The sequence below is a fragment of the Hippocampus comes genome, unplaced genomic scaffold, assembly GCF_001891065.2.
Source record: "Hippocampus comes isolate QL1 unplaced genomic scaffold, H_comes_QL1_v1.1 scaffold128, whole genome shotgun sequence".
Lineage (NCBI taxonomy): Eukaryota > Metazoa > Chordata > Actinopteri > Syngnathiformes > Syngnathidae > Hippocampus > Hippocampus comes.
The window spans coordinates 676,569-691,327 of record NW_017805852.1 but is presented as its reverse complement, the minus strand read 5'-3'; the positions used below and the strand labels follow the sequence as shown (position 1 = coordinate 691,327).

General features: G+C 50.3%; 1 protein-coding gene across 1 annotated transcript in view; it reads left to right on the top strand.

Annotated features, from left to right (window-relative positions):
* The window catches only part of wdfy3 (WD repeat and FYVE domain containing 3), a 33,263-nt gene that overhangs the window by 1,663 nt on the left and 16,841 nt on the right, over positions 1-14,759 (top strand). Inside the window, exons 4-28 of the mRNA XM_019888472.1 lie at positions 173-434; positions 557-749; positions 936-1,122; positions 2,277-2,443; positions 2,612-3,097; positions 3,524-3,634; positions 3,859-4,052; positions 4,274-4,584; positions 4,978-5,166; positions 5,300-5,383; positions 6,069-6,264; positions 6,798-7,012; positions 7,783-7,895; positions 8,670-8,907; positions 9,329-9,429; positions 10,196-10,414; positions 10,589-10,770; positions 11,112-11,343; positions 11,416-11,576; positions 11,672-11,783; positions 11,936-12,126; positions 12,344-12,496; positions 12,785-12,858; positions 12,929-13,090; positions 13,735-13,950. Of these exons, the coding sequence (XP_019744031.1) occupies positions 173-434; positions 557-749; positions 936-1,122; positions 2,277-2,443; positions 2,612-3,097; positions 3,524-3,634; positions 3,859-4,052; positions 4,274-4,584; positions 4,978-5,166; positions 5,300-5,383; positions 6,069-6,264; positions 6,798-7,012; positions 7,783-7,895; positions 8,670-8,907; positions 9,329-9,429; positions 10,196-10,414; positions 10,589-10,770; positions 11,112-11,343; positions 11,416-11,576; positions 11,672-11,783; positions 11,936-12,126; positions 12,344-12,496; positions 12,785-12,858; positions 12,929-13,090; positions 13,735-13,950 (4,749 nt within the window). The remainder of the gene's footprint in view (positions 1-172; positions 435-556; positions 750-935; positions 1,123-2,276; positions 2,444-2,611; positions 3,098-3,523; positions 3,635-3,858; positions 4,053-4,273; positions 4,585-4,977; positions 5,167-5,299; positions 5,384-6,068; positions 6,265-6,797; positions 7,013-7,782; positions 7,896-8,669; positions 8,908-9,328; positions 9,430-10,195; positions 10,415-10,588; positions 10,771-11,111; positions 11,344-11,415; positions 11,577-11,671; positions 11,784-11,935; positions 12,127-12,343; positions 12,497-12,784; positions 12,859-12,928; positions 13,091-13,734; positions 13,951-14,759) is intronic.

Below are 14,759 nucleotides of genomic sequence, written 5' to 3'. Positions count from 1 at the left end.
TGTGTGTGTGTGTGTGTGTGTGTGTGTGCGTGTGTGCGCGTGTGTAAAACCCAACAAAGCAGTCTGTCAGCCTGTGGCCTGCATTCAGGCTGATGTCACTGCCTCCTTCCTTCCTCACTCATGACCAAGCAACATTTTATTCTGTCGTCCATCCTTTGTAACGCGCGTGCGTGCGCTCACCCACGTGTTGGTTTTCCTTTCAGAAAACGGTGGACTGCATGACGACCATGTCTGTGCCGTCCACCCTGGTCAAATGTCTCTACCTGTTCTTCGACCTCCCGCACATGGCGGAGGCCCCCGTGGGCCCGGCCACGCCCCCGCCCCCGCCCACCTCCCCGCCGCCCTCCCAAGACAAGACGGTGGGCCCGGGCCACCCCCCTACGGAGCTGCCGCTGGCCGACCGCAGGGCGCTGCTGCAGAAAGTCTTTGTCCAGGTACAAGAGATGAGTTTTTTCAAGACAGGGTTAGGGCTCCAAGACAGGTTCAGTCTTCAAATTAGGATTTCACACTTGGATTAGGCTTTCCAGACGGCGCTTTGATTTTGTGTGGTTTTCAGATCCTGGTGAAATTATGCACCTTTGTATCTCCGGCGGAGGAGTTGGCCCAGAAGGATGACCTGCACCTGCTGTTCAGCGCCATCACGTCCTGGTGCCCGCCCCACAACCTGCCCTGGAGGAGGAGCGCCGGAGACGTGCTCACCACCATCTCGCGACACGGACTCAGCGTCAACGTGGTCAAATACATACATGGTAGGCCTGGCGCATTCATCATGGGGAAGGGGGGGAAAATAAAATCACCATGTATAATTTTATGATGAATCAACGCGATGATTCATTGTTTCGTAACAGCCCGAGCACACTGGCATGGCTTCCCTCTTCTTCGGCAGCACTTTAGACCTCACACCCGAATGAAATTGATCCCTCTTGTGTCCACAGAGAAGAAATGCCTGTCCACCTGCGTGCAAAACATGCAACAGTCTGACGATCTCTCCCCGCTGGAGATCGTGGAGATGTTTGCCGGCCTGTCCTGCTTCCTCAAGGACTCCAGCGACGTGTCGCAGACGCTGCTGGACGACTTCCGCATGTGCCAGGGTTACAACTTCCTGTGCAACCTCATGCTCAGGTATGCGTACTGTGGATGGGATTTTGCTGCGAAAACGGGGAAAAAAATAGAATTTGGACACATTTATGCCACGTTACGGGAAATTAGCAATAGGTTAATTTTTTTTCTGCAGAACATGGATACGTTAACCCTTCTGCGGCATGATAAATTAGCATTAAGATAGCAGACGTGACCTAACTTAATTCAAAATGGTTCGGTTTCCTTTAAATATTGCCGCTGTCGGGCGTTATCTTGATTGACCAAACACTGCGCTGTTCGTGATGCAGTACAAAAAAAACAAAACAAAAAAAAAACAACAATGCGCTGACTGGCTGGCCATGAGTCTGCACGGGAAGGGGGGGAAAATAAAATCACCATGTATAATTTTATGATGAATCAACGCGATGATTCATTGTTTCGTAACAGCCCGAGCACACTGGCATGGCTTCCCTCTTCTTCGGCAGCCCTTTAGAACGCACCCCCGAATGAAATTGATCCCTCTTGTGTCCACAGAGAAGAAATGCCTGTCCACCTGCGTGCAAAACATGCAACAGTCTGACGATCTCTCCCCGCTGGAGATCGTGGAGATGTTTGCCGGCCTGTCCTGCTTCCTCAAGGACTCCAGCGACGTGTCGCAGACGCTGCTGGACGACTTCCGCATGTGCCAGGGTTACAACTTCCTGTGCAACCTCATGCTCAGGTATGCGTACTGTGGATGGGATTTTGCTGAGGAATTGGAGGGGGGAATAATTTGGAGACATTGATGCCACGTTACGGGAAATTAGCAATAGGTGAGTTTTTTTTCTGTGGATAATGGATACGTTAGCCCTTCTGCGGCACGATAAATTAGCGTTAAGCTAGCAGAAGTGACCTGAGTTAATTCAAAATGGTTCGGTTTCCTTTAAATATTGCCGCTGTCGGGCGTTATCTTGATTGACCAAACACTGCGCTGTTCGTGATGCAGTACAAAAAAAACAAAAACAAAAAAAAAAAACAATGCGCTGACTGGCTGGCCATGAGTCTGCACACACACGCGCCTTCGTTGCAATCATGAGGTGACATAATCCTGCACGGTTCCCGCAGAGTGACAAAAGAGGCGGAGTTTTCACAACACTTCTCCAACACGTTCAAGTGATTTTCAAGGGTACGTTTTTGTTGTCGCGGGGTGACACCAGGCTGGAGCAGGCCAAGGAGGACGAGTCCAGGGACGCCCTGAAGGATCTGGTCAACCTGGTGACGTGTCTGACCACCTACGGCGTGACGGAGCTCAAACCCGCCGGCCTGACCACCGGAGCGCCCTTCTTGCTGCCGGGATTCGTCCTCCCGCAGCCTTCTGGAAAAGGTGAGGCTCTCGAGCCACGCCAGAGTTTCAAATTGGCGTTTTCCAACATGTGGTAGGGTTTCAGTTTCTCGTTTGAAGATCAAGCGAAGGTTTTAAATCAGAGTTTGGGTCAGTTTACTTGTTGTTGTTTTGTTGGAATGACACCTCGCATGGCGGTGTCGCGCGCAGGCCAAACGGTGCGCAACATCCAGGCCTTCTCGGTGCTGCAAAACGCCTTCCTGCAAGCCAAGAGCGGGCGTCTGGCCTGCGCGCTGCTGGACGCGGTGGGCAGCGTCTACGCCGCCGACCCGGCCAACTACTTCATCCTGGAGTCGCAGCACACGCTGTCGCAGTTCGCCGAGCGCGTGGCCCGCCTGCCCGAGGAGGCGCAGGCCAAATACTTCCAGCTGCTGGACTTTGTGGTCTTCAGCCTCAACTACGTGCCGTGCAAGGAGCTGTTCAGCGTCAGCGTGCTGCTCAAGGCCAGCGCCTCGCACGCCTGCAGCGTGACGGCCGTGCGCGCCCTCCTGAGGATGGCCCGCCACGACCCCGTCTTCGCCGACGTGCTGAGGGAGGTGGGCCTGCTGGAGGTGCTGGTCAACCTGCTGCACAAGTACGCCGCCCTCCTCAAGGAACCCGCCGCCCAGCACCAGCAGCAGCACCACAACGACCAGGGTGAGCGCAAATCTGCCCGCATTTTACACACCGCTGATGTTTTTGGCAGCCCTTTTAGATTTAGTCTCAGTTCTGATCTAATTTTACACACCGCTGATGTTTTTGGCAGCCCTTTTTAGATTTTAGTCTCAGTCCTTGTCTGTTTGGGCACAAATGCTCATTCGTTATCGTCACATTTTAGTTGTTCCTATTCCTGATCGTTTCGGTCTAGTTTTATTTGACAAAAACTCCAAAAGGTTGTCGTCTAGTTTGAATGCGTTTTAGTTAAAAAATGCCCCAGACAAGGTTTCCTTGGGGTAAATATTTGCAGATTGGTTCGCATTGTGTGGGTGGACTCAAATCAGTAAGACACGGACAAAGCTGCTTTTCCACTTGTACATGTATCGCTAATTGTGGTGTTTTGGATCTTTTTGTGTGTGTATGCAGCCGAGTGTAAGAACAACTCGGTGGCCGAAGAACAGAAACAGCTGGCCTGGCTGGTCATGGAGACGCTCACCGTGTTACTGCAGGGTTCACACACCATGAACACCAACGCAGGTGACACGTTATTATTATTTTTTGCGGGGAGGGAGGAGGGGGATAAAAAGAAACGTTTTGGGGTATTATGTCACCGTACTTAAGTTCATTTACCGAAATAGAGAGCGATCTGTAAAGTCCTCATCAAGACCTTTAATTTGAATCGTGAGTGGAGGTGGTTTGCCGCAATCTTTTTTTTTTTTTTTAAGCTTTTCACAGTCAACTTTAACTTCCCGCTTGTGCAGCCTTGTTCAGGGAGTTTGGGGGCGCGCGGTGCGTGCACAACATCGTGAAGTACCGGCAGTGTCGCGAGCACGCGCTGCTCATCATCCAGCAGCTGGTGCTGTCGCCCAGCGGCGACGACGACATGGGAACGCTGCTGGGACTCATGCACTCGGCGCCGCCCGCCGAACTGCAGCTCAAGGCCGACATACTCAGGGTAAGCCATCCAAGCCTCCATTTGACACCCCAGTTTGAAACCCGCAACCTGAGTTTGAAGCCCTAAAGCTGACTTGGAACCCTACCCTGAAACCCAAACCCTGACCTAAACCCCTACCCTCGGCTCACAACCCTACTTTGACCCCCGCCCCCCGGCCACCACACCAATACATGCTAAGATGCTGCCGTTTTTTTTTTCCGGGGTGCGGCGGTCACCTACAGGCCCTGCTGTCGGTGCTGCGCGAGAGCCACCGCACGCGAACGGTCTTCCGCAAGGTGGGCGGCTTCGTGTACGTGACGTCGCTGTTGGTGGCCATGGAGCGCTCCCTGTGTCCGGCCCAAGCGCCGCGCCCCGCCTGGCACGTCGCCAACCACCAGAACCAGAGCCAGTCCCCCATCCGGAACCAGAACCAAGTGTTCGAGCTACTGCACACCGTCTTCTGCACGCTCACCGCCGCCATGCGTTACGAGCCCGCCAACTCGCACTTCTTCCGCACCGAGATCCAGTACGAGAAGCTGGCCGACGCCGTCAGGTACTTTGGCCCGGAAAACGCACGCTTGGTGTTTTGGTTTGGCGAAATACAACTTTTTCTGCACAAATATTATACTGCAGTGGCTAAACTTTGCTTCCAATATCTACTGTTACACCGTCGTGCCAAAATCCAAACCTTTTATGCACTTTTTATCCAGACCGCTACCAGTATGTGTAATCAACTCTTGTGTACTCACCGAGACCGATCCCAAGCAGCCGATACTGCGAGTACTTTTAATACGTAACATTTCCATTAAACCAATGAGAGAACATTTTAATGGAAGGATATGGCCACGAGATATTGAAATGATTTTGGTACTGGCCCCATACCGATACCTGGTACGGGTGCCAAGCCAAACCCCGCCACCTTTTCTGACGCCGGGCCCTCCGCCAGGCTGCTGGGCTGTTTCTCCGACAACAAGAAGCTGGGCCCCACCGCCGTCTTCCCGTCCAACTCGGAGCCCTTCCAGAGGCTTCTGGAGGAGGAGGCCGCCCCCGGTGGCGACAGCGTGTGTCCCACCCTCAGACACTGCGCCAAGCTCTTCATCTTCCTGTACAAAATGGCCACAGACTCCTTTGACAGGTACGCAAGCGCGAGGCTTCCTTGGTCGTCGTCTTCTCTTCTGCGCCGCTAACTTTTCTTCTTCCTCTTCTTCCTCCTCCTCTAACCCCGTGTATCCATGTCCACCTGTCACGCTGCGCGCTTGCGTGCTCAGTCGCGCCGAACACGTTCCCCCGTGCCTGACTCACGAGACCTCGCTGCCCTCGCCCTGGGGCACGCCCGCTCTCGCCCGCAAGAGGTAGCTAGCTGCTTGGCTCTGCTGCTTTTTTTTTTCCCGCCCTCACCTTTCCTTCTCACCCCTTTCACACACCCTCAGCCACCAAGCCTTATGCACACAATTCGGACCCGACCGGTTTCCCGACTAAATGGGAAGTTTGAGCGCTTGAAACCAAAGCGAATTAGAAGAGAGTGATATGCGATTAACATTTTTAAGAAAATAGAACGGTGTTCCTTGCATGTGCAGACCCGACTAGTTTGCTGTCCTACAGCTTGAAATCAATGTGTGACAGGAAGAGGGAGATGAAGACGTAAAAGTCACAGTTGGTTGTAAATGTTGGAAATGAATTTCAGACCTGACTGATTTGCTGACTGATTGCTCAATTGATTTGGAGGGAAATGATCAGTTTGTGAAAATTGTTGGGAAATAATTCCAACCCGACCAGTTGGCCTGCCCTGACGGGTCGCCAACTAGCGTGATATCAATGTTCTCATGAAGGGAGTGAGGTTTGATGACTTTTTTATTTTTTGTATAGATGAGTGTGCCGCCTAAATAGGTTGATTTAAATAAACCATGAGATGTAAAGCAACAGAAAAGGGAAGCTAGTGATGTTTGATGACAACTTTTGAGCAAAACCAACAAACAACCACCCCAAAAAAAATAAGGAAATAACCGCAAGCCGACTTGCCCTGTTCCTCGTCAGCAGGCACGGCTACCACGGTTCGTCGGGCCCCCCGGCACCGGTCAAGCTTCTGACAGAGCTGAAACTGCACGCCTCCAACCCCGTCCATACGGCCCCCTCCTCCTCATCCTCGGGGGGCGACATGGTGGTCATCCACCCGGGTGCCGTGCTGGCCATGGTGGACCTGCTGCCCTCTGTCTGCTCCGAAAGCCAGCCTGAGGTGAGGGCGCTGCGGCCTCTGATGAATATCGCTGGACATCTTGGAAATGTTGCGAATTCAATTGACCCGACGGGTTGGCCGCCTAAACGGGCTGCCAAAGAGGGTGCTCTAGTGGCAGCATACAGAAAGCGATGTCAAGTAAGTGGAATGAGGTTGGCAGGTCTTTGCTGCCATGTGAGCGGAATGAATTCATACCAGACGAGTTTTCCGCCTAAATGGGCTTTTTAATACCTTGAAGCGAACTGAAAGAAAGTGATATTTGATGACATTTTGCCTGTCAATGTTGGAATGTATACAATGTGCCGTCGAGACCCCAGCGGATCGAAAGGCAGTGATATTTCTTGGGAATAAATTCACACCCGACTAGGTTTCCGCCTCGATGGGCGGGAGGCCAGAGGGTAGCCCAATCGCTCTCGTAAGGTGAAGGGAGTGTGTAACCCGGCGAGGTTGGCGCCTCACCGACTTTGCTCGCTCGCGTACATCTTGAGCTCATGCCCGACGAGTGACGCCAGTCCCCGACTTTGCCCTGGCAGCACGCGTTGGACCTCCAGCTGGCGGTGGCCAACATCCTTCAGCTGCTGGTGAACAGCGAGCGCAACCAGCAGGTGCTATGCGAGGCGTCTCTGCCCCAGCGCCTGCTGCAGCGCTGCAGCCAGGCGCTGGGCGACGAGGACCACCCGCTGCACCCGCCGCTGCAGCGCATGTTCGAGAGGTTGGCCTCGCAGGCGCTGCAGCCCCTAGCGCTCAGGTACACCCCTGCATCGCCACACCTGGCTTATTCCACCTCTTGTTACGTGCGTGCTACTCCACCTGGCCAGTCACATGGGTTAGTTCCATGTCACTTTCATCCGTGTGTGTCAATACATACGTCACTACATTTTTGGGTTAGCATTTTTCACTGCTACATATGCATTACTACATGTATGTTATCACATACTTGCGGTGATGCAAACATGACCGCCGACGCCGTGCTCGTTTCAGTTCGTTTCGTTTTTTTTTTTTAATGCATTTACATTTTGTTTTGTTCACAATTTCGTTTGTTTCTAATGACTCATGAAGTATTGAAATTTTTGAAGAATTAGCATGATGAATCACCGCCAACGTTATTGTCAGAAACAAAAAATTAAAACTTGGGAAAAAAATTTTATTCACGAAAGAAACTAAAACCGAAATGCTTTCAAAAAATGCCACATCTTACGTTTATGCATGTTTAAGCATAATTATAGCCAACATGTCCTTTGTTTTTATCAATCGTCAGTTGATCCCATACTTGAGCTTTTGAAATTTTGAGTGAAATTTAATTATTTATTGCGTATTGCTCGACCGCCATACAAATGAAGGAAGTCAAACGTCGTGGCAGAGTTGCACTTTACTTTATTGCACTGCACTTCATGATCTGAAAACTATTCGAACCCTGATGACTGCCCAGAGTGGTACAGAAACGCCGATCCCAAGGAGGGGGTGAATGCTGACTTTTTATTGTTTGTGTGTGTGTGTGTGTGTGTGTGTTTTGGGCAGGGAGTTCCTGCGTCTGGGCAACCCGCTCAACTGCGGCGCCTGGGACAAGAAGCTGCTCAAGCAGTACCGCGTACACAAGCCCAGCTCGCTCAGCTACGACGGCGACGCGCGAGGTGAGACTCCCGCAGGCCGGTCGAAGTGGGCTCCCTGCCGCCCGCGTTAAGTCAAAGGCAGACGCTAACGCTAACAGCTGTTGACGTGGCTCATTACGGAGGCAGCGCGTCTTAATGAGTTTGCGGACGACGGTAATTTGCCGCCGCTGAGCAGAGATTAAAAATTGTGCTAATTAGCACTCATTAGCACAAGCGAGGTTGCAGTTTGTGGTGCCAGATTGCAACCGAAAGGTGGCATAGAAATGACTGAAAAGTGGCATAATATATTGATTCCCAGTTTATGTTGTTCATAAAAAACTGACCAATATGGATTGTTTGTGGCCAATTCTGATATTTGGCAATAGCGCTAAACGATTATTGGACTGATGATAAAATGATCATTTATTTTTTTGGTCCCGTCATGTTTATAACAATAAAGACATGATCAACGGTTTTACAATATTTTGTTCTATACCCTACAACAGAGGAATTTATCATTTTTTTTATTATTAATTAATGAATTTCTGTTGGCAATTTTTTTGGGGGGGGTATATTTGTTTGAATGTTTGTCTTAAATTTTAACGTATGTGTATCAGGGGGTGTCAATAAGTAGATGATATTAATGTATTTATTAATTGATGTATAAAATAATCAAGCTAATGCTGGCCAATCAATTAATCAGTCAGTGAATAAGATTACTTTTTTCTCTCTCTTTTCTTTTTTTTTTCCGAAATTGAATTACTGACAAAAGTTTTTTTTTTTTTTTTTTTTTTTTAAATTTTTTACCCAAAACAGGCAGCATGACGACGTCGATGGAGGGCTTCGGCGCCGACAGCGTGTTCGCCACGCCGGCCGAGGACGGCGACCAGTACCGCATCAGCCGCAGCCTGGTGCGCTCGGCCGAGGCCAGCGCCGTGCCGCTCACCCGCGTCAAGTGTCTCGTCTCCATGACAACGCCGCACGACATCCGCCTGCACGGCTCCGCCGACACACCCGCTTACGTCGAGTTCGACGCCTCGCTCGAGGGATTCGGGTACGTGCACGCACATACGCACGCCACGCCTCGTTAGCACCGGAAGCTCACGTAAAGCAAACCGTCGAACGCAACGTTACGACTTGTGTGGATGTGTGGTTCTGCTTTCTGTTGGGGTTTTTTTTCCTACACGTTTTTTTGTTTGTTTTTGTGTTTTTTCTTAGTCTTTTTTTTTTTTACTGCCGTGCGCGGGTGCGTCAGTGTTTTCATAGCCACCGAATGCAAGGCAACGTTTGGAGCAGCACCGGGGACACGACAGCGCTGGCCCACTTTTACGCGCACAAAGCCCTTCCCGCTCTCCCATCTGGCAGCATGAAATATTGATGCTCTCCTCCGCTATTAGCGGGAGCGCTGCTTTTCTTTTTTTCTTTTGTTGTTCCAGTTGCTCGATTGACGCCTTTTCGCTTGCGTGCGCGTGCAGGTGTTTGTTCCTGCCCAGCCTGGCTCCCCACAACGCGCCCGGCAACAACAGCAACTCGTCATGCGTCGGCGACGGCGACGTCATCAGCGGCATGGGGACAGGTACGGCCCGGCGCGCCTTGATGACATCACGGGCCGACGACCGCAATACACACACAGCTGCTCCTTCATCCCTTTAGTGGTCCCGACATCACCTCCTCTGGCTTTTGTCCTTTTGGAATCGTTTCCATTTTTCTTCTCTCCTTCATTCTGGCCTCCATCTTGCCCTCCATTTTCTCTCCTTCTTCATCCCTGTATCTTCTCTTTCCCTCTGTAATGTTGTCCTCCTGCCTTCTCTCCTCCTTTTCTCGTCCATCTTCTCTCCTTCATAATCGCCTCCCTCTTCTGCACTCGTCCTCCTTCTTCTCCCCCTCTTTCAAGGTGTCCTCAATCTCGTCTTCTTCATCAGCTCAGCAAACTTTGCTCCATCTTTCCCTCTACCGCCCTCCATCCATCATCATTTTCCCGCTTCTCTGCTTCATCAACTTTTCCTGTTTGCCGCCCATCTTCACTCCGTCGTCTTTTCCGTCTCATCCTCTTCTCTTCTCTCCTTCATAATGGCCTCGATTTTCTCCCCTCCATGTTATTCCCTTCTTCATCACCTCTGTCCTATTTCCTCTCTTTTCTCCATCCTCCTGTTCCATTTCCCTCATGCGAGACACTTTTTCTTACCCTAATTCTCAGAAAAACAAAAAAACGAGTACCTGGGATTGGATGCGAGGATTTTGAAAAGATGTCCAAATATATCTTTGGGAGTGAATGAGTTATGAGTGTGCAGCTTTGGCGGAGTGCTGACGAGAAGCTTTTTCTTTTGCGTGTCTGCCTTCAGGAGAGCGGCTGTTCCCCCCTCCGTCGGGCCTGAGCTACTCCAGCTGGTTCTGCGTGGAGCGCTTCAGCGCACCGCCGCAGAACCACCCGGTGCGCCTGCTGACGGTGGTGCGCCGGGCCACGTCGTCGGAGCAGCACTACGTGTGCCTGGCCGTGGTGCTGTCGGCCAAAGATCGCTCGCTCACCGTCTCCACCAAGGAGGAGCTGCTGCAGACCTACTGTGAGGCCTTCACTTTAAACTTTTATGAATCGTTTTGACATTTTTTTTGAAAAGTTGATTTAATTCCATGTCAGGGATGTAATGGGATAGGTATTCATTTTAAATTGTGTTTAATAATAATGCTGAGTGAAGTCACCGTGTCCATGTCTTGCTGTTTTTTCCGGGCTTCGCCAGCGGACGAGTCGAGCGAAGAAGCGTCTTTCTACGAGATCCTTCCCTGCTGCGCCCGCTTCCGCTGCGGTGAGCTGATCGACGAGGGCCAGTGGCACCACCTGGTGTTGGTCATGAGCAAGGGCATGCTGAAGAACAGCATGGCTTCGCTCTACCTGGACGGGCAGCTCGTCAACACTGTCAAGGTACGCGCCCCGCCCCAAAGAGCCTTTGTCAAAGGTTGACCGCCGTGGACAGGATGTGCCTTTTGTTGTCTCCCGGACAAACGGCGAGCATCCGCCTCCTGTCGGGAAAAAACTGATAAGAGCAACTTGCTGACAACCCATTTTTTTTATGCCTTGTCACGGAAAATTCCATCCAGTTCATTTTTTAATTTACAGAACTGAAGTGCCATCATGAATGAAGCACTTGCTGAAATCCTGCTTTTTACGCTTACAGAATGTTCAATTTAGAATGATTACTGATTTCGAGACGATGACGATGTATGATCTGTGTTTGTGTCACACTCGTGACGGTTATGTTGCAGCTCCACTACGTGCACAGCGTGCCGGGGGGCTCGGGCTCGGCCAACCCCCCCGTGTCCAGCACCGTTTACGGCTACGTGGGCACGCCGCCCGCCCAGCGCCAGCTGTCGGGCCTGGTGTGGCGTCTTGGGCCGTGCCACTTCCTGGAGGAGGCGCTGCCCGCCGCCAGCGCGGCCGCCATCTTTGAGTTGGGCCCCACCAACGTGGGCAGCCTGCAAGCCGTCTACCTGCCCTGTGAGTGCCGTTCCCAACCCCTGCCATCAGATTAGCCCCCTTTTCCTTGACGGTCTCCCACGCCCCGCGTAGGTAAGGAGTCCAAGGCGGAGGTGGCGCCGCCCGCCCCGGTGGCACTGGTGCCCGAGGAGAAGGTGTCATTCAGCCTATTCGCCGTCTCTGTTTCCACGCTGACCGTGGCCAAGATCAGGAAGGTCTACAACAAGCTGGATAGCAAGGCCATCGCGAAGCAGGTGACGCTCGCGACTCGCCAGCAAACTGCGTTTCTGATTTATAGACTATTCGTCTACACTGGTAGCACTTCTGGTGCTTCTTCTCCTTCCTGTAGCTGGCCGTGTCCTCACACGAAAACGCCACGCCGGTCAAGCTGATCCACAACGCGGCCGGCCACCTCAACGGACCCGCCCGCACCATCGGCGCCGCTGTCATTGGCTATTTGGGTAGGCCAACTGAACTCATGAAACTTGCGACGCTAACAAAGCGAATGACGCAATCAGTGCTAATGAAGCTTACAGGCTTTTTTTAAGCCGAGGTAACAAGCTAACAAGCTTTTGGTTGTGGTAACTTTTACGGTCTTTTTTTTTTTTCCCAGGGGTGCGCGCCTTCTCGCCCAAGCCGGTCGCCACCAACCTGCAGTATGTGGGCGGGGCGGCAGCCATCTTGGGTCTGGTCGCCATGGCGTCGGACGTGGAGGGTCTGTACGCCGCCGTCAAGGCGCTGGTCTGCGTGGTCAAGAGCAACCCGCTGGCCAGCAAGGAGATGGAGCGCATCAAGGGATACCAGGTTGGGCCCGCAGCGCCATCAAACTTCTGATCTTATCGCTGATTGAGTACTTTTGTTTTTTTCTTCTCAAACTCGCTGATTGGGTAAAGTCTAGTAGTGACCGATGCTCCGCAAGACACATCAGTCATGGCTAGACTTTTGGTACAGAGAAGCTAGCCGATTAAGAACGAACGCAGTGTAGTGACTGATGGTCTCTCTTTTTTTTTTTTTTTTGCAGCTACTGGCCATGCTGCTAAAGAAGAAGCGTTCGCTGCTCAACAGCCACATCCTGCACCTCACCTTCTCCCTGGTGGGCACGGTGGACAGCGGGCACGAGACCTCCATCATTCCCAACTCCACCGCCTTCCAGGACCTCCTCTGCGACTTTGAGGTCAACCCCCCAAAAGACACGCAACTTTTCAAAAATGTTGTCAGAATAATTTTGCAGGCATCAACTGCTAGAGAATAATTTGAATGGTTCGAAACAAACCTTACAATGAGAGCAGTATTTTTATTTGTTTATTCCCCCACCCCCAAATAAATAGTTGTTTTTGTCTTGTCTTGTTCATATGCTAATTTGCACAGCAGTATTTCTAGTATAATCTAAGATTAGTAAAAGCGGTGATATATAATTCAACATAAACTAATGTATGTTATGCGTCATGTGTTTTTTCTGCAGGTCTGGCTGCACGCCCCTTACGAGCTTCACCTTTCTCTCTTTGAGCATTTCATCGAGCTTCTGACCGAGTCCAGGTGGGTCTCCCTTCCACGATCGCATGCCGTCTGCGTTTCTGTTCTTGATTGGAGCGCCATCCGCTCGCAGCGAGGCAGCCAAGAACGCCAGGCTGCTGCGCGAGTTCCAGCTGGTGCCCAGGCTGCTGCTGACGCTGCGCGACGCGTCGCTGTCGCAGCCCACCGTGGCCGCCATCAGCAACGTGCTCAGCCTGCTGCTGCAGGGATTCCCCAACCCCTACGACCTGCTCAGGTCAGACCCGCGTTTGGACACCGACTCAATTGTCATTCAGAACATTTTGTTTCATTTTTATGTATTTTTAAAAGATGATTTGTAAAGATCTAAAAATATTATAAAAACACAAATTAAAACTCTTCAAACAATAATATATTTAATTAATTCTTGTAATTTATTGTTTAGATTAAAAAAAATCAGAAAGCTCTGAAGATTTTTTTTAAAATGCAAAAAAAAAAAACAAATGAAAAAAATGTAACTTATAAAATCAAATATAAAAAGGAAAAATAAAAGGAGTCTGGAAAAAAATCAAATAAAACAAGACCTGGATCAACACTATAAAATACTTTTCATATGTTTTGTCTTAAATAAAAAGTAAAACAAATAAAAATAAATGAATTAAAAAAAAATAAAGTTACAAAAGCAGAAAAATGAAAAACAACATTAAAAGCAGCAATAACTTTGGAGATTTTACTTTTCAATAAGAATCATTAAAAAGCTCTAAAATATTAATGTCTTTAAAAAAAAAAAAAATCAAAATGTCTTACATGTTTAAAAAAAAAATGTCAAGAAATGATCCATTAGCTGGGCATCCTGTTAAGCCAAGAACCCAACGTTGGCCATATCACCCTTCCAAAGACATTGTGCGTTTTCCGTGGCAGGTTCGGTCAGTTCCTCTCGTCCACACTGCCCACGTTCGCCGTGTGCGAGAAGTTTGTGGTGATGGAGATCAGCAACGAGGAGAAGACGGACGCGGGTGCCGAGGACGATTTTGGCGGCCTGCTTTCGGCCAACCTCATCCTGCTGCGCAACAGGCTGCTGGACAACCTGCTCAGGCTGCTCTTCACGACCAAGGACAAGACGGCCGTCAACGCGCAGTAAGAGCATTCGCGACGTGCACGGCCAGAAGGAACAAGACTCGCCGCACCCAAAGAGATCAAATGCAATTTGTTCTCACTATGATCATCCCATCGTAGAACTGGGTTCATTTCTCACCACTTCCGATCCGATTCACTCCACTTTGAATGCAGTTTGACTCACTCGGGCTCTTATACGGTCGACCGCAATGATGTGACACAATAAAATCGTGAGAATGTCATATCGGCTAAATCGACCGAGAATTATTTTGAGTAATTTTTTCTTGCTACTGTAGTTTGGAAAAAAATCACCCCCGGGGCCAGTTTAGTAGCGGGGCTCTGTAACCATCCTTATGCTTGAATACTTTGGATGTTGCCTGTGCGTTCCCCGCTAGCCGCAACATCACGAGCAACTCAACGCTAAATCGATGGAGAATTATTTTGAGTAATTTTTTATTGCTACTGTAGTTTGGAAAAAAATCACCCCCGGGCCCAGTTTAGTAGCGGGGCTCTGTAACCATCCTTTTATGCTTGAATACTTTGGATGTTGCCTGTGCGGTGCCCGCTAGCCCTCTCCGGTTACGATACCCGAATTAAATCTGCAGTCCCAGTTCCCTACAAGTGCAATACAGTTGACGACAATTGTGATGTGATACGAGCCATCAAATTCCGATGGCGGCATGGTAGGATTCACCTCAATCGCTATTTGATGCAATACGGTTGCAGTTAACTCCAATAGGATTTGGTACGATTGACTTGAGTTCCATTGCGATCGGGAATGTGATTCATTCCGGTGACTCCATTTGGGGGTGGAAAAAAAAAAAAACACG